General features: G+C 37.8%; 1 protein-coding gene across 2 annotated transcripts in view; it reads left to right on the forward strand.

Annotated features, from left to right (window-relative positions):
- The window catches only part of LOC139743911 (uncharacterized), a 37,454-nt gene that overhangs the window by 10,329 nt on the left and 7,274 nt on the right, over window positions 1-19,851 (forward strand). For both annotated transcript variants that reach the window (XM_071654377.1, XM_071654378.1), the window contains exon 2: window positions 19,589-19,660. In XM_071654377.1, the coding sequence (XP_071510478.1) occupies window positions 19,589-19,660 (72 nt within the window). The remainder of the gene's footprint in view (window positions 1-19,588; window positions 19,661-19,851) is intronic.

A 19,851-nucleotide genomic window follows, 5' to 3' on the forward strand; every position in this document is an offset into this window, starting at 1 on the left:
AAGATTAAAATCAGTATGAAAACGGAATAGCAATTGTTTGATTGAATTGGAGCTTAGGGCTAATTATGGAATATTCAAGTTTCTACATTCTTACTGATTACAGTATGATGGTCACATCCACCTGGACAATGAGAAAGAGCTGATGATGTCATTACAGTGTATCTTACAACCCTCCCATTGTTTTATACTTATACAATAACGTAATTGTTGAAAAAAATACAAACAAGAATTTATGGTCGATGGGTTGTTGTCAAAGGGAAAACTTTGAAATTTCACAAATTTACTGACTTAAGGTTTTTAATTTGATGAAATCTTACCAAGCCAACAACTTGAACATGATGTTGCATTCCACTTTAAAATTTCATATATGCGAAATGAATGAGACAAATCTAAAGAAAAATATAATTTAACAAAAAAAAAAAAAAACCAACCCACAACAACAACCAATGAAAAGTATCTAATCTTATATTCACATGTGCTTATAAAGAAATGTTGGTTTTTTGTAGAAAAATGAAAAGGCTTTACTCTCAGGATGAAAAAAAAAAAGCCAAATGCATGCATGAAAGAGAATTGAGCTCAGTATGTATGAGCATGGACCTACAACGAAGGTCCATGGTATGAGGATGGGGTAGATGTGTATGTCTTACATGTACATCGCAAAGGTAGTTTGGATATATGTGTGACTGTGATCATGTACCCCTGTACAAGGCATCTTTGATTTGAAGAGAATGTTAACCCAAAGTTACTTATGAAATGACGGCATGGTACCGTACTGTAAAAGCTGCTACATTGTATTTTCATGAGGGTTTGACTTTTGTGAATTTCACAAATCGCTGTTTATGTATCGACAGCCGAAAATAATGTGAGTTGAAAGGCATTGGAGTACTTATGATAGCCTCGATGTCAAATCATGAAAACATCATCTCACGAAAATGTCTGTAACCTCGTCATTCGCTAAAAATATCTGTTTTATGTGTGAAAATAACAGCTTTTACAGTACATGATGCTACCAAGTCACTATGCTATTTTAATGCACTGCATGCTTTGGGTGGCCTGAATAAGCACAGTTTTGAGGAAATACACTTTATTCATCATTGGCAGAAGATTACACATGGGTTGGCAATTGATGGCGAGTCTAAAGTTACAAGATGCTTTGCGTTAATGTTGCGTCAAAGAATCCACGAACAGTGCCTCTGGAATCGCAAGCATTTAGAATTCAAGACTGCTCTGTCTTGTATTCAGTGAGGTTTACGCCGACAATAAAAATGAAAATCCACTTGTATCCGTCAAAGGGAGGAAAGAACTCAAGTATTTTATGAAAGGCTTACAGTGTATGAGGAAAGAGATACATCTGAATATCTGAAGATTCAGTGTGATTCTTTTTTGTCTTTTACCATCACAGTTTTTGTGTACACTGAAAATTCATTTTGGGGAAATTAATACCGGTACCGTAGTCAAGAATGAAAAGAAAAGGGGTGCGGTGTCATTATTTTGGATTTCCAGTGGCATGCCTGTTTCTAAAGTTCAAACTAGAGTACAAAAAATTCTTATGTTCATTTTTTAAACTCCAGTTTGATCAAATTGGCAGTCACAGATTAACTGTTTGCAAACCAGATGTTCAATACCTAAAGCAAATCCTTTGATACACGTCCTTATACTGATTTTAATATGTGCAGTACTTTGCTTCTGCACTTCTCCCATCCAATGTGGAATTCATACATGATTTATTTCATTCACATACTTGAATATGTGAATAAATCCTGGCAACCATGCTATCAGCAATAACAGCAAGATTATTTTGAAGACCACCCTGAGTTGTGATAATTCTTCATAATTTTGTAGGAAAGGTCATTACCCACACATTCCTTGCATTCTTCTTTTTGCCAAGTACACTTGACTACACATCTTTAAGTGTTTGTATGTAGCAAACATGGTTGACCTTAATCTGCCTGAGTAAAGAAGGGATTGTGTAGATCACACAAGTGTTATGCAATAGCTATTAAGGTGTACTCGAAGTTGTTGTTGTTGTCGCGGCCTTATGTATTTCCTGTTTTATTTCGGCGTTGCTGGTTTCTCTATCTCCTCCCGAGCCGTCGGCTCCGGGCAGTTGCGACCGGTGCCGTCGGCCGCAGGAGAGTATCCTACATCGAATGGCGTGGGTTTCGTCCCCTCTCCGCCTCCGTGTCGACGTCGAGGACGAAAAAGAAAAATTAATTAGCTACATGCATAATGCATTTTTGTGCGTGACGAAAGAGCCGAGCGTTTCAATATTCACGGAACCTGCGCTGGCCTCCTGCTTTCTCGATCTTCCATCTTTTAGCTTGCAGAGACACTGGGGGATACTAAAGATGATGGTGCAGCGAAATCTCTGACATCTTCCGGCGGACGCGCACGCACACACACAATGTACCTCGCAGAACTCTATACACACTCTACACTGTGTGTATATAGTTCTGTGATGTACCTTTGCCTCCGCCTGTTACGTGTACTGAATGTATTGACGATGGTTTCACGAATCTGTGTGTGCGTGACATGGACTACAAGGGCATTTACGTACAGTTCGCCATTATTGGCGTCCCCAAATGAAAACAACGAACGTTGGTTATGTAATTGTATTTTGCACAACTGCAGAATACTATATGCAGCTCAGGTACGTCATTTAGTTTGCTCGCCGTTTGCTCTCAAGTCCGGTGTCATTGTACGCAGACTGTTTAGGACGCGGCTAAATATATTTGCCGATCGTACCCTTACATATCAGATTACACGCGCAGCTGTGTCCATTCGTTTACTGCAGAGCTGCTGTAATCATACATATTCATAAGATGAGCGGACGTAGAGGAAAACCTCGCTTTGCCGACCGCCTATTTTTAAAATTGCAAGTGGAAATAGAATGTGTGGTTCTATGGTCTATCAAACCAAGTTTTGGTGACAAAAAAAGAGGGAGCAAATGAAGACGAATGCAGTGATGTATATATTCTTCTTTCTTCCATAACAGGGGAAAAATATTAAAGAAAAAAAATACGAGGTCGTGAGAACCTACTCCCACGGGTGCCTATTAAACCTGATGACTATGATCTCCCCCTCCCCAAATAATAACAATGATGATAATAATAATAATAATAATGATAATAATAATAATGATAAGGATAATGATAATAATGATATAATAATAACAATAATAGGAGCAATAATTGTAGGCCTAATATTAATTATGATAATGTACAATCTGAAGCAGATGTAGTTCTATATTGATATGATATATCAAGCCAAGTTTTGGTGATTAAAAACAACAAGGAGGGAGCAAAATTATGAAGACGAAAATATCTTATTTTTCTCTCATAACGTGGGGAAAAGAAACATGAAAAAAAAAACACAAAACAAACCGAGGCCTTGAGACCAGCCGTGGATTCCCGCGGGTGCCCGCGTGGATGCAAGAGCAGGGGGTAATCAAAGTCATAGTGTTAATATCTTCCCGTTTCAACGGGAACAACCTGTGGGCAGAACTTTTAGTACTGAAATAATCATGCTATAATCATGCTATCAAAAGAGCAACGAATAAATCTTGTTTGTTGTTAAGTCTTCATAGCCCATCTACAATGATCTTTTTTCTGAGTCACCTTCAGGACCAACATGTATTGTGCTTTTACATGTACATTGCAGTGTAAAGAAATAGAAAGCCATCAGTCATAACACAGGCTTCTCAAGGCAAGTCATCGACTAGTTAACTACTATGATCAACTGCTAGGCAATATTTGAAATGATCTTGAAAAAAACAAACATTGTCAGTGATATTCAAAAACATTAAACCCTAAGTTTACTTTAATACAGAGTTTACATCACACCGAGTTTTAATAGATTTCTGCAGTTTAAATAATAGTTTTCTATGAATCTTGGTTGTCCTTGGAATTCGACGTAAGTAATGTGAACTCAAACTTACAGTATATCTTTATAATATCAAATATTTAGAACAAATCGTAGTGGGGTGGGGGGGGGGGGGGGTGGGGGTTATCTTCCAATAATTCTTTCTTGTCTTCACACAACAAGTTCAGTTGTCAGCAAGAACTGATTGTCAAATTTCCAAAGAATTTATGTTTATTTGCCACTTTTTGACGAATTGCCCATCATTGATGTGAATACAGAGTACAAGTTTTGTAAGCACCAATCATTCAGTGTTTAGAGTAAACCATGATACAAATATCGTCGACATGTACTCGGGTGGGATTTCAACCTGTGACCTCCAATTGCTTGACAGGTGTCACATTCACTGGACTACCAAGCTTCCGCCTGATGGCTAGTACAATGTTCTTAGCATCGGGCATTGCATTATACTTATTCAGATTAGCAATTCTTGCATCAAGTTGAACACTTTTATTGCTACTGAATGACAATTTGCCCTTCATCGATGTAAAATAAACACCATTTATTCAGTGTTTAGAGTAAAAGCTATGAAAAAAAATCATGGGCATAGACATGTACATACACTCAGGGCGCGTTTGAACCCCCAACCTCCTGATTGTAAATATATAATAGGCTGGCTTTACATCCACTAGACTACATGTACAGAGCCTCAGCCCAATAGCTAGTGATGGTTCTTATCCCTTGTAGCCATGGGTACTGCATATCCTGTTGGGGAACAAAACCTCATATTTATAAACTAATGTCAAATGTTCAGGAGAGTGGAAAAATATGGCAGCCAAAGCAGCATTGATCAAGTGGGATCTCCATGGGGGCTTCATTTTGGGGGTATTAAAGACAGAGCATGGAATTCGGACAAGCAATCCCTTTAACATCTGATTATCTGACAATTAGTCCTAAAAGAGAAATTTTCACCAAAATTTGAAATAAAGGGGTCTTGTCACCCCAGTGACAACATTTAACTTGATGTGATAATCAATCATTTGAATAAAGAACGTGCTTTCTTCAGATTTTGTCAATACTGTAAAAGTGGATATTTTCGCGCGACTAATTTTTCACACTTGGCCGGTCGAGAAGAGTTTCGCATGTTTTTAATTCCGCGGAATCAAGACATCACGCACAGGAACATGCAAGTGGCAAGCAAAAATATTCACGTGCTTTTATTTTTGCGCTAGTTTCTGGTTGCGTGAAATGCGCGAAAATTTCAACACCGCGAAAATGTCCACTCTTACAGTACGTACCAAGTAGTAGACAGAGAGAATCGTCTGAATTTAAGTGTATAACATCTTGGTAGTGAGAGAGTATTGAAAAGTTCCTTTGGTCACATGCATATCACACTGGCTCAATGGGAATCTCTGCTTGTGATTGCCTGGCAACTTGTCAAGTTCAGGAAAACAATTATCTGTCACAGGGTATGGGATTGTTTGTAGTCTCTGGCCCAGACTTTTACTTTCATATTTCAAAAACACATTTGTTATTAGATGACATTGCATGTTATCATCTTTGAGTCTCTAAAGTCTTTTGCGTTGCCATTTGACTGATGAATTAACCTGTAATTACCAGATGATATTGATAAGTCCCCTATGGTAATATGTTCACTGCTTTGGATGAGGATGGTGCAAGTGTGGAGGCCTGAGACTTTAACCATCATATAATGTGGTGACTTGCAACTGTTTGGCAGGAAGTGATAATAAATTAGATCCTTTTAATGCAAAATTGTATCTTCACAAGTCCCCAACATGTGACTGGAAACATGCAGTAGATCTACTTTGTGTTTCCAAGGTACAGTTTATCAAGGCACATCAGTGAGTCACATGCAATTTTATGGCACAGGATCACAAAGGATTACTTCACAAAATGGTGTACAGATGAACTTTCACTTTCAAGTTTTGCATTTATTGCGTGGTGGATGTTTGTGATCCAGGTTTGTTATTTCAGCGATAGAATCAGAAGTGTTCCAAAGGCTTCCGCTGGAACATCATGCATGATGACATGAAATGAAGTACAAAGAGCCAGTGATTTCATGAAGGCAGCTGCCACTTTGAAGTAATGCATTATAACACATACAATGTGTTGATGAACAGGCAGATGTCAATCTACTTCAATCTCCTTTATTGTGTGAGTGTACAATGAAAGCAATATATTTGAATAACAAAGAGATAAAAGTATTAGTGTAAAAGTGGAAATTTTCGCGGTGTTCAAATTTTCACGCATTTCGCGCAACCAGAAACAAGCACGAAAATAAAAGCACGCAAATATTTTTACTTGCCATATGTGCCTGTGCGTGATGTCTTGATTCCGCGGAATTAAAAACACGCAAAACTCTTCCGACCAGGCCAAGCGTGAAAAATTAGTCACGCGAAAATATCCACTTTTACAGTAGTTGCATGATGTTAAGGCCAGAATAGGGAGCAATGTACAGAGTGGACTGTGATGATAGGCTGTGTTGGCTTTGGTACATAGGGCAGAGGAGAAGAAAAAAACTCCCACATATCAGCCATTTGTTATTGTCTAGAAATATAACATGCCAAAAATGTTTTTTTTGAAGAGATGGAGAAATGTAGGAATATGTGAACAATAATGAGAGGCTCTTTAATATGGAAGTTGCATGGAAGAATGCCCATTAACTGCTTATTAAAAATGTCAACATTAAGACAAACTTCGGTATTGCAATGAAGGAAGTTATGTACCAATTTGATGGCACCTGCACTTGAAATGCTGCATATGAAGTATCCTGTTGCTTGTATGGAAATGGTTTGTTCATCATATTTTTTTAAGTCACACTACCATGGTAATAGATTAATATCTACATCCATAGGTCATTGTAAATGCAACTGTGTTCATGAATCTGTTTAATGTAGCAGGGAAAATGTATGACATGTATGACATTTCACAATTTACCCATGCATTTTTAATGGAGACTTAGTTGGAACCTTATTTGTAATTTGTTCTAATTGCACCACTAGAGGGCGCTGTTAATAATGAAGTCCAACCATGGCATCGTGCCTAAGATATACTTAGGCACGATAAACCCAAACTTACCATTAGTTCTGTCCTCAACATGCCCCTCCTGCAAAACCGGAGGACGTTCACGATCACCTCCCTGGATATACTGAAGAATATCAAATTTACATGTATGATAACTGAAAGTGGAACTTGCCTTTTCATAGGAAGAGACTTCTTACACTGCACTTTGGGTAATTCTAATATGACTTGGACTGCAATGTTATGATGGAAAAAAATACTTAAAATTACCTTTTTCAACATCAATAGTAGTTCAACCATTTTGTCTTTGAAACTCTCCAGTACATGTACATGTAGATGAGGTACAGTGTACTACCTTGAAATTATGTCAAACACTGAAAAGAAAATGACCTCTTAACAGTTAAATCTCCGTTCTTAGAACGAGAAATGAGACAAATTTTTACAATGAAACGATTGCAGGTATCTTCCCTTCCTGTGGTCATGATTATACCTACTGTAATTAAATGTCACAAGTCTTGACCATTCATGATCTGGGTGTCAGAAAATATGATGATGTGGGTGTCATTCTATCAGAAAATATGAAATTTTGTTTGCATGTCATAGAGACACCTGTGAGATGAAAACATTATGAATTGGTTAGATATTGAACATTCCCTGTTCAAACTAATTAGTGCTGGTAATGTAAAGAGCAAGTTTTATCCTTAGAGGTCAGATGATTTCAAAGAAGTTTTAGCAAGTCAACTTGCACATTGTAGTTGACTTCAAAGAGAACACAAAAAAATCATTTGTTGTCATAAAAGCATAAAAAAAAAAGCATAGTATTTTATTTGTCAATGTCATCAAATGCCACAATGCTTTCAGTTTCATGAGTATCTTATTTGTAATTCTTTATCAGTTCAGAACTGTATTCTGACATCCCTCAATATGTCAAAGATATATTTAGATCAAACAAGGAAGGAGGCTACCCACCGAGGTGCAACAAGTGTGTGATTTAAAGGCTTCGATAGGCGAGATCCCAAGTCAATGTTGTGCTTGATGCGTTAAACTGTAAGATTTCAAATTTTTTAGTTCCAATGACCAATGAATGCTCACAAATTGTCAGTATGTTACAGTGGTAATAACTAAATGATGTATCAGGTATTTAAATGCTATTGTCTTCTATTTTTGTAGCCACAGCTGCTTGCTGTAAATAATAATTTGCTATAAAAAAGTGCCATGTTTTGATTTCCCCAGCAAAGCCAAAGTCATTTTTTTTTTTTTAATACACACCTGTAAAAGCCAATAGGAACATCTCATGTGCGGTAAACATTTCATCCATAGATGCAGGCAATGGGCACAACTCTCAGGGGTAGAATTTTCCTTTATAATGTACTTGTATAAGTGTAGAACAATAATATCTGTTATACCAATTACTCTTACTTTTCTTTGATTTCTCTATTTTTTATATTAAAATTTGGTTTGGATGAAAACCATGTCGATTTCCTTTTGGATGAACGCTCCTTTCAAAATGGAATCTCATGTAGGAACTGCTGACCATCAGTGCACTAATGACTCTTGCATCCCTGTTCAGAGGTCAACCTTTTAATCTGCAGCTTTTTTTTTTATACCCTCTCATATTATTAACATTTACAATGGATGATGAGGGCTATGGAGACAGCAGCCAACTCTCCACTTGGCTGATTCTGCCCTAAATAATGGATGCACCTGCTTGTGTTACATGCGCCCCACCAAGCGGCACGACGAGCAGATACAGATATGAAATTTTGATCGTCGAATGTATGTACAGGAGAAAATGCATACGCATCCAGGGACCACACATAGTCATCTGCGGCAGCTTTTGTATAATGAATAAAGATAATGTATGTACACTGTGTATACCCCTCTACATCCCTCTTTCTCTCTCTCTCTCTCTCTCTGTCCTTGTCTTTTGCTCTCTTTACCTGTCAGTTTTGGGAGACACCTGAGTGTATGGTAGAAATTGCTATTTTGATATTCCCATCTGGTGCATTTGCTGCAAGGGGTGGTGTTGATAAACTGGGGAGCATCTTCCATTTATCTCAAAGCAATACCTCACCTCACGATGAGCTCAGGTAAGTATACGGTATATCTATCAGTCGGGGAAAAGGTGCCTTTTTGCTGCTTTTTGAGAGCGTCGATGCCACACCATTATCTTGTTGTGCAAGATCGCTGCACATCGGACAGCCGCTCGGGTATGGTGCAGTGACAAATTCTGGAAACGCTATGTGTGGAAGATGCCCGATTGCTCGCACTCGTATGATCCTGCAGTAGTCCATCTCTCCATTTCTGAATATAATATTTTTGACCTTTAGATGCATAAATTATATAATTTGATGGTTTGTGCCCTGTAGATGTCTGTGGTACACGTACATTCAACAAAAAAAAGTGCCACCCTCACACTTCAGAATCCAATTGTACTCTCAATTAGATGACATCCTGTTTAACATATAATTATGCATCTCGAATGCACCTCTGTCTTTCATGTTTGGTGTAATGCTATCCACAGTATATCCTCTATGTGTGTGTGTGTCTGTGTGTGTGTGTGTGTGTGTGTTTGCATGTGTGTAGGTTTTGTCTTTTTCCTCCGAGGAGGCAGTTTGTGACTGAATTAGATATGACCATATTATTCATTCCGTGCCCTACTCGTATTTATAGTGCAATACACATCATGTTATGATGCATTGTTTAATTGTTCTCTCAAGATGGAAGAGTTCCCCACTTCCACTGATTGTAATGTATTCATCATTATTGTAGTCATACATTATTAAAGTCACAATGCCAATTATGCAAAAGTTGTATTTTTTTGTGTTATTTGTATAACCATCTATTAGATATACTCTGTACAGTGCAAATTGCAAAAGACTGTGATAAGCACCTACTAGCATTATAATGTCCAACAGCAGTCTTACCCTGTCTGGATTATAATGCATCTGATTGTAATACAAAAAAGAATTCACTACACATATGCAACCATCTGTTAGGTCCAAATACGTGTACTTCCCAGTGAACAGAAATGGGTGGCAAAGTAAATTTGCACAAATGCAGCATGTGAAACTCATCTGTAATCCATCCAGGGAGAAGGGAAACCAATACACCCCTATCCCATTAAAACAAACATGCACACACACATACATGTACACACATATTCGCATGCAGTATATGAATGGATGTATGCGCATTATGAGTTAGTCAAGGAGTGATTTTTCAATTATTTCCCACGGTTCTGAAGCATGATGTTATATTGCATCAAGAGCAGTCATTGTATAAGAGAATTTATCCAGGCATTACGCTCTCCAATTCAAGAGCAGTGAACTGAAAACCGGTACTGAGAGAAAAAAAAAAATAGAGAAATATTCAGATAATTATGACCTTTTGTGTACCAAAGAGGCACAACATTCCATGGGCATTTTAAAGCACCTCTACTAGTCACATTTTCATCTCATCACTAGGGTGGTACTCACGAATGTCCTGTGGTGAGGTGTGAGTTCTTTCTGCACTCTCGTAATGCCATTATTCTGGTCCTTTTGATGATAAATGTGATGCACTCAGTGTCATATGTTTCAGATCCCCCACCCCCTTGAGACGGATACATTGTAAAATAGCGTACTTGGTACAATAGACTAATTTACTAATGTAGTCAAATTCTTGAATGTTTCTTTCCTTGGGTCCTAGACCCCGTTTACAGTGTGGGGTTGGGCCGAGCGGCGGCCAAGCCCAACCTCAATTGCGAGGCCGAGCCCCGCAATTTTGTCCGTTTACACTGCCGGGCTCGGCCGCGCTTTTGATTCAAACCTTTCAATATCTTGTCGGAGTAGCGCTCTGCTTGTAAACAAACGCAATTTGGTATTGTCTGGTTTTCAGACACTTTGCCAACTGAATTCGGTGGGGATGAAGTCGCCGTTCGGGCAAAGGCCTTTGCTGAAGGAAAAAATCCTTTGCAGGATAAAACCACCTTAAATTATACTAGTTTTCGACGTTGAGGGGGTTAATATCCTGAATAGCGAAATAGTACAGGCAGAGGGTTTGGAAGCCAGACTCAAATTGGCCGCGCATTTGGCCCAGTTTGCGTTTACACTGAGAAAAGGCCAGGCTCGGCCGCGGCCGAGACCACCTCCAGAGCGTGGCCAAATGCGCGGCCAATTTTGGCCTAGCATTTGGCCTTTTGCGCGTTTACACTGAAATGAAGGTGGGCTCGGCCACTCTATGAGATGTCAAAGAGCATGCAATTCTAAGGGGTATCAAAAGTTTATTTGATGAAAATTGGTTTTGAAATGGCTGAGATATCCAAAAACAAGGTGAAACAAAGAGATCCTAATAAAAGGCATGGCCTGTCGCCTTTTATTATTATCACTTTTATGGATATCTCAGCCATTTGAAAAACCAATTTTCATCAAATAAACGTTGAATCCTTCTTAAAATTACATGCTCTTTCATATTTCATAAGAGGTTTCTCATTATCTCATTTTAATAGGAATGTTCAAAACATGCATCCCCACCTGAACCAGTACTGTACAGTCCCTTTAACAAATGCCATTCAAACAGCACTTAGTGTAAATTACCACTTTTTAAATGGATGTTTTTAACTGCTTTCTCTTATAAAAGATTGATACATATTTTGAAAAGTTGGTGGTTCAGATTTCATTGTAGAATATTTAAAAGGAAGAAATGGTTTATTGGTGTCAGAAAGAACTGTTACCGTTCATTATTCCTAAAGTGAAATAAGGTTCATTAACCAAAAGTGAAATAATAATCTCTATTCTGAAGGTTCGTTAATCTGCAATGAAAAAAAAAATGGCTTGTAATTTTTAAGGTTCGTTAGCACAAACCTCTTTTGCGCTTTTGGATTTATGAACCTCGTATCATTTTCAGATAAATGACCCTTCGGAAGAGCGAACTTGATATTTCATGTACATGGAATTCTCAACCTTCTGAATAATGAACCTTCAGAATTTGTTACAAATGGTTGGATTAATGAACCCTTTTTCAATTTCAGATTACAAACCTCTAGGTATACAGAATTTTCGTGTTTCAGAATACCAACCTTTTGGAAAAATGAACCTTATTTCATTTTCGGATTAACAAACCTTCAGAATAATGAACATCACCCCTCATAATCTGTATCTGAAAATGTGCTAAAAAGCGAGATAACAGAAAGTTTGAACCAAAGAGGGTGAAGTATGGACCAGCAGGAACGTTTGTATTTTGTAATCTTCAACAGGAAGTGAATTTCTGTTTCAGTTTATTGTAATTTTATCATCAAATTCCCTTGATTATGTAGGGATTGTGCATAATTGGGCAACGGTACCTTTACAATGTGTGATAAATCACTGGAGAAGAGTAACAGACATGAGCTTTGAGTGTTCTTGACAGTTGCTCTAAATTACTGAGCACTGCATACAATACTGGCCTCCCTCCAAGGAAATCTGAGGGGCCAACTTTTCTTGTGGGGGATCATTTTAGTCGAATTATGAGTGAGCAAGTCGCATCCCATGCAAACATTCTGTACAGCTTAGTGCAGCATATTGTTGTTTCTCTGGGCATTACTTCTACTGCAACACTTTCCAGGATTTTGTATATCAATATCGGTCAGAGACAGAGAAAGAAATATAATGTTGTGCCTGAGATGTGCCGTTCAGACTGTGGATGATACATTCTGTGAGTTCATTATCGTATTGGTAATCAGTCGTGATTGATTTGTCAGTTGCTAGTGCTGACTTGTAACGAAGGCCTAATTGTTATGTTGTTGAGAATTTCAGCATATGTGTGAACGTGAAAACATCATATTTCCTCTTTAAAGATATTGCTACTGGTAGTCTGGTAGTCTGTCACTACTTGCTAATCTTCTCTGACTCACTGGAATCTCGTCTTCCGATGTAGTCAGATACTGAAGTACAAATAGTATGGACGTTGAGAAATTGTGCAGTGGCTCTGCTGCGAGTGTGATACAACAGCTGGCAAAAGCTTGCAGTCAGTTGGGTATTAATCATCACACGTACGTGTGTGTTGTGTGTTGAACAACACATTACCTGCCTGAAGATCTGATTAATCACAACTGTCTGTCGTATTTAAGATAAAATGAAATGTCTATGATTGGCTGAATCATCAAAGTATTATTATGATGGACCCTACATTTTTTGTTTTCTAAAGCTCATCCTCCAGCTCTGGAATTCAGTAGGCCCTATCTGTCTTACAAAGTCAATAGGTCGATTAACAACTTTCACTAAATACCCCCCCCCCCCCCAAAGAATAATAGTAATGGATAAATAAACAAATAAAATACATTTTTTGTTTCCTAGCAGTGACTATTTACTCTACTGAAACTAATGTTTGTCATTTCTAATTTGAGATTTAAAAAAAAATGAATTTTCTTTGCAATTAATTAAGCCACAACGCGAGGGAGAACTAGATGTAACAAAGGACAGTTTTAGCAAGTTTAGATTTGTAGCACTATCTATGCTCAAACAATGTTTCTTTGTAGCAATGTAGTTTCCATAGTATGTTTATAAAGACATAATTGAAATCAGACGTCATCTTTAATACTATCCAGATTAGGTCATTCAGAATCCGTGAATGCAATTGATAGTATCTCCCTCATTGCCTGTGGCATGAAACATTTGTGGCATCAAACTTATGCGACAAGAGACTTTTGTGAATTGCCACTGGCATTCAATTGATTGTGCCCAGAAAAGAACTTTTGTGTGCTTTTTACTTTGTGAATCTGTGCTCTTTGCGAAATACACAAAAGTTTCATGAACGCGAAAATTTCTGGTTTTACAGTATGTGCTGTAGATCACAAGATTCTGCCAAAAAGGAGTCTGATATCAAAGACTACTGCCTTGAGTATTGCTGCAGATAGATGCACTGATGGTATAGTAATCACTGAGCCATTATCTTGAACATCAGTCATGGTCTAATTGCCAAGGTCCTGCTGTGTCACTTTTGACCACCATGTTGATGTAGAGATGGAAGCGGAAAGTTACACGTATAATACACAAAATGTGTCTCCGTGAAAGTGTGATGATTTAAAATGTGGAAAATAAATCAAATTAGATTTGTCATGAACAGCATACAAAGTGTATGTTCGTTTTTTGAATTGGTTCTGTAATGTTCAGTTGACGTAAAAGAAGAATTACAAAATGTAGGATACTTCAAAGAGATGATAGTATTGAGTGAAAGTGATGAAATTGAAGCAACAAAAGCACAATAACAAGATCTACAAGTGGAATTGCCTTTATTTTCTTTAATATCAGGCTTTATTTTCTGTGATATTATTTTTGACATTACAGAAGAGTAACCTCATTGACTCTTAAATGTCTTTTTTTTCAAAGTGCACTCTTTCAAATAATCAGTGTGTGCTGAAAGATCAAATTTCGTAAGTCACCCATTTGTTTGTAGTGAGCTTTTCATTCTAAAGTAATGATCATGGTATTCTGAAGTATTATAGGTTGAAGCTCGTTGTTGCATCACATGCCATGATGTGTATATAGACTGTTTTCCCTGGCCTACTTCTGGTAGAATTCTTGCTGTGTTTGTTTTAATAACTTTACACGGATATGTTTTGTTTATATAACCACAAGCGAGTCAAAGGCCAAGACCTGATCTACAATGGTGGCTACCTGTCAACAGTGGAAGTGATAGAGACCCAATGCTCTCTCTCTCTCTCTGGGACATGCACATAATGTATTGGGAACATAATCAGTAGAACTACATTGTAGCTACCATGATAATTCAAAGCAAGTGAACAGTAAGTAGAAAGAAAGGAAAGTAGACATGTTAGATGAGGTTGCCAGGGAGTTCTCGGCTTATGGAATTTTTGAAAAGAAGAATGAAAAAGTTTGCTGTAAGAGAATGTCATCTTCAACGTCATGTTTCTCATGACCCACAGGTCATATAAGTGACAGTATGAGAAACTGAAAATCAGTTGTTGCCACCTGACTCTGTCCTCTGCATCCAGTCACATCCATTCTTTGATGTTGTCCATCCAGAGAAAGTATAGGACATAATGGAGTGGTAGAGGAATCATCTTTAAGTACTGTCTGAGATAAACCTTTGCCTGAGTTTACTAGCTTTCTCACAATTCATTTTAAGAGGAATCTGCTGTCAATAGTAGAATATCAAAAGTTATGGTCCACAATCTTCTATGTTTTTTATGAATTGTTCATTGAAATTCTTAATACCAAATTGCTCCTTTTTTTCTTTATTGGCTATAGTTTTGTCCTGATTCCTATGTAGTATTTAATGACAACCAAGCGGCATTCATTATATCTTAAATGCTCAGTTTCAGAGACATTTACCCTGTAACTTCCATTCACACCATTTTAAACGACACACAAAATCACATGTACATCTACAATGTACCATTTGTGTGCATCTATCTCTGTTGTGTGCTTGTGTTCACACTCTCTCAGATATACCATGTAATGATGAGAATTCATACTAATGTACTGATGTGTAGCTTTCTCTGTCTGTTTTGTAAGAATTGCGATAGTATGTAGGTACCACTTGTATTGCGTCTTGCCACCTGGAGACCCTTACTTTGCTTTGGTCACAGATTGACAGACATGTTTAGAGTGCTTTCACCACCAATCAATTAGCACAGTCTATGTCTAGAAACTTACTGGCAATGAATATACAGGATTACTTAACTCTTTATGTGCCATGTTCGCACGTCCGACTCAATCAACGGCGTGCCAACTTCGCATATTCTGCTCAAACGCAGCAATCCGCCCAATCCGATTGATAAATCGCCGAATGCCGCGGTACAATGAAATCATCCCTCGCCCTTCCGTTCCTCTCACATATAGCTTGCATTTCATGTAGTGATTGATGATCAAGAGGTGTTCTCTACTGGATTTGAGAGTAATTTTGAAGTTTCTGTCCCTGTTTTGAGAGCAAAAGTCATGCCTCTGTAGTAATGTAGCTACTGGTCTTGTGAAAGAAAAACAATCATAGATTTGTCATACAATAATACATCAAAGCAAAGCTTGGCGTTTTCTCTACAACTTTACTCACTATTTGCCCAGCTCAACAGAAATCTAGAGAAGTTACATAAACTTTAAAAACAGAATGTTTTTTCAAAGCATGAAACCATTAGTGTCTCAGAATAATGTGGCACACAGGGAGTTTCCACCACGGCACATGGAGAGTTAAAGGACAAGTTCACCTTCATAGACGTGTGGGTTGAGTGAATGCAGCAATATTAGTAGAACACATCAGTGAGAGTTTTAGCAAAATCGGACAATCCGTTAAAAAGTTAGGAATTTTTGAAGTTTCTGCTCAGTCACAGCTGGATGAAAAGACTACTAGAGCTTGTGATGTCACATGAGTACAACGATATAAAGAAAGAATAAAGAAGATTCAACATATTTCCATTTTTCTCGCATAACAAAAGAACACTCGACTTCTCTCTTTCAGAAGGCAGGGGGAATAATATTCCCCCTGACATACACAGTACGTCAGTAGCAAGTCGAAGAAATGTGCACTTTATTCAAAAACTAAAGTTTTGTGAAATTCTCTTTTTATTTTCCTTATATAGTTGTACGCATGTGACATCATACACTGTAGTAGTCTTTTCTTCCAGCATTGACTGCGCAGATACTTTAAATATTCGTAACTTTTGAACGGATTGTCCAATTTTCCTCAAACTTTCACTGATGTGTTCTACTAATATTGCTGCATTCTCTCAATCCTTATGTATATGAAAGTGGATTTGTCCTTTAATAGTCCCCTCAATCTCTGTTGTGTCACCATGGCCTTCGTGTTGGACCGATAAAAATATCTACTCGCCCATACCGGAGTGGGCGAGCTAATCTACAACTAGGTCAAGTGTGGATGGGTTACTAGGTGCTGATGATAAAGCTTTATACAGCTGTAGCAAGTTAAAGCTATTTGAAAGTGCCAGGGCACGTAAAAGTTTAATGCAGGACACATCAAGTGTACACACAAGGCTGAAATTAAGATGGTGTAAAAGGGTTTTTGACAGTGGGATGTGATGGCATACAAAAGGGAGAAATGGATGGAGCTGTTCATTTTTAACCCTTGCTGTTACAGGGACTTTAGACAGTGTGTAGAAGGCTATGGGGTTTTCAGAGCCAATAGGCACTCTAAGGGTGGGATTTCACGGAGCAAACGAACGATTTGCGAATGACGCGAATGGCAAAATCCAGCATTTGCATTTTAGTCTGCAAAAGATCGCCAAACAGACGTGAGGGTTCGGAAGCGTCGTCAATTGTTCGCGAATGTCGTTTTTACTTCGGCGAGAATTTCAAAAAAGTTTGAAATTTTTTGCGAACCTTTTCCGCACACTTAGTCGGGATTTGCTCGTGAATTGTTCTAGAAAGTGTCTTTAAAGCTTCGTCATATGCGCAAGACCTTCGCAAGACATGCGCGATGTTCGCAAAATGTTCGTGAAACCCCAAACAGACTCCGAAACTTGGGAGAATGTCTCGCGTAATGTTACGCGAAATCTGCGAAGTTTTTCCGATCATTTTACGACGTAATCGCAAACTGTTCGCGTACCTTTTGAGACATTCTCGCGAACGTTTAGCGCACGTTTGGGGGATGTATGCACTGTACGTTTTCTACAAATAAAAATCGTAGCATACATCTAAACATCAAACAATTATTAACAACTATAGTAACAAAAGAAATTAAAGACTAGCAAAGAGAAAGAATATTTGATATACAAACAAAAATCGCAGAATACACTTAAAATCAATCTTAAGTATGTAAATTTCATTTGAAATATAGAGATTATGTGTTGGAGGAACTGCAAAAAAAAAAAAAAGATCAAATGCTTTACTAGTGGAGATACGTCCTAGGGGGAAAAAATGTAGGCAAACACACAATAGAGAAATGAGAGAAAAAGAAAGGAGAAATACAGGAAAGAAAAAAAAATTCAACTCAAGAAAGCTGTTTTGAGTTGATTTTTTTTTTCTTACTTCCACCTCTCCTTGCTACATTTTCTCCCATGATTATTGAAAATGTTTCGTTGTTCGCATTTCCGTCGCGTGTTCTTTGTGTACGTAACATGCTGTACTTTAGCAATGATACACACGACAATCGCACATACGTCGTGGGAACTTCGCACAAATTGCGTAAGAATAGTTTTCGGCTTCATTGTCGGAACACATTCGGAGAAAAACTTTTCCGAATGTTAGATTTTGTCATTCGCATCCTTCGCAAATCGTTCGCGTGCTCCGTGAAATCCCACCCTAAGCAGTCAAAGGATACAGAATATGCTGTTCACTTTACATCACTCACAAAATGTACTTTGGGCAAGCATTTTTGTAAGATGTATAAAATGTACAATGTACCTCATGCAAGTCTGTTGAGACTACATGTCATATATTTTAAAGGGATATTACAGTATTGGTGGAGAGGAGAATTGGGCTTTTAACTTTTTGCAAGATACAAAAAAAAAACAACACTTATGAAATAGTACAGATCATACCATCATACCATTTATTTCATGAAAATCAGGTTTGGAATGACTGAAACATCCAAAAACAAAGTAAAACAAAGAGATCGTAATAAAAGGTGGGTGCCACACTTAATTAGAATCGCTCTGTTTTGGTATCTCAGCCATTTCAAAACCAATTTTCATCAAATAAACGTTGAATTCCTCATGGAATTACATGCTCTTTCACATTTCATAAGAGGTTCTCACTATCTCACAAAAACAAAGTTAGAAACCTGAAATTAGGTCTCAACCAAAACTATATGATCCCTTTAAAGCCAAGATTATCAAAGAGACTTATCTTAACTTTGTTATGGCTGGCATTATTCATTGCTTTTGAGTGACTGTCCACTGGTCTGTGATATGTATGCAGTTTTATATTGTCTTGTCATCATATTTACTACTACTTTGCATTTCATTTCCCTGTGGTTTTGAATTGGAACAAAACACAGATGGAGAAGTGTTGCACAAGAATCAAAATTGTGCTTTATTGCAATCAATAAACCTTACAAGCCTGGAGTTGAGAATAGCTGGACTATTATAGTGCCAATATTGTGTGTCTAGCCAGAGTAATGTGGTACTATCAGCAGGTGTAAATTGTGCATTCACACAAAATACGGAAAACAAACAAACAAACATATGTCACATACTTGTACACGTATACACGGGTACCTCATAGATACACTGTATTTGTCAGTTATTATCTAAATGTTACTGGATATTGCATATAACAGAATCAACCTGCCCTGCAGTGTGTATAGTCAGTTCCATGTATTTTAAAAAATATATATCTTATTCCCAGTATTTTTTTAATAATGTATTTCATTGTTTAACTTTCATCACATCAGCATCATTGAAAAGCGCACTGTTAAAACAATGCAGCATCTAATGAATGATTAAAATTCTCGTATTATTTGCCTCTTATGGAGGTAGATCATAATATCTTTGTTTTACCCACAAGTTTAGATAACACCAAAGCGCTCCTTTTTTCTTGCTGTATCTGGCTGCCTCTTCAACACCATAATTTCCCATGGTGTAGGATTGATACATGACACAGATGATTCCAGCAGGTAGTAGGTTGAATCTGTTGGGTTAATCCGTATTGCATATTAAAGATGCGTACTGGTATGCTATACCAATGGTCATGACAGGGTTAAATGTTTGCTATAATATTTTTTTTTTTCCTTCTCTTTCTGCCTTCAATTCCTCCAGATGACACATCATCTTCCTCGTCACAGTTCAAGCGGGTCAGCTCTGACCGCATGAAGTCAAAGTACGCACGGGGTAAGTGATTGGAAATTGGCCGCAGGGATTGGGGCATCGTATGTAAGTACTGTGAAGCAAACGGAAATGAATGCCACACAGATTGGCCAGCCACTGAGAGGATAGCACTAGTTATTGATGAGGGTGCTTGTTTTCTAGGACACATCTTCAGATGAGACTTATCACCTCAGAAGCAGTACTTCACTTGTAGC

This window comes from Diadema antillarum, unplaced genomic scaffold (genome assembly GCF_040938485.1).
Source record: "Diadema antillarum isolate AM-2024a unplaced genomic scaffold, OU_Dant_1.0 seq00001121_RagTag, whole genome shotgun sequence".
Taxonomy (NCBI): Eukaryota; Metazoa; Echinodermata; class Echinoidea; order Diadematoida; family Diadematidae; genus Diadema; species Diadema antillarum.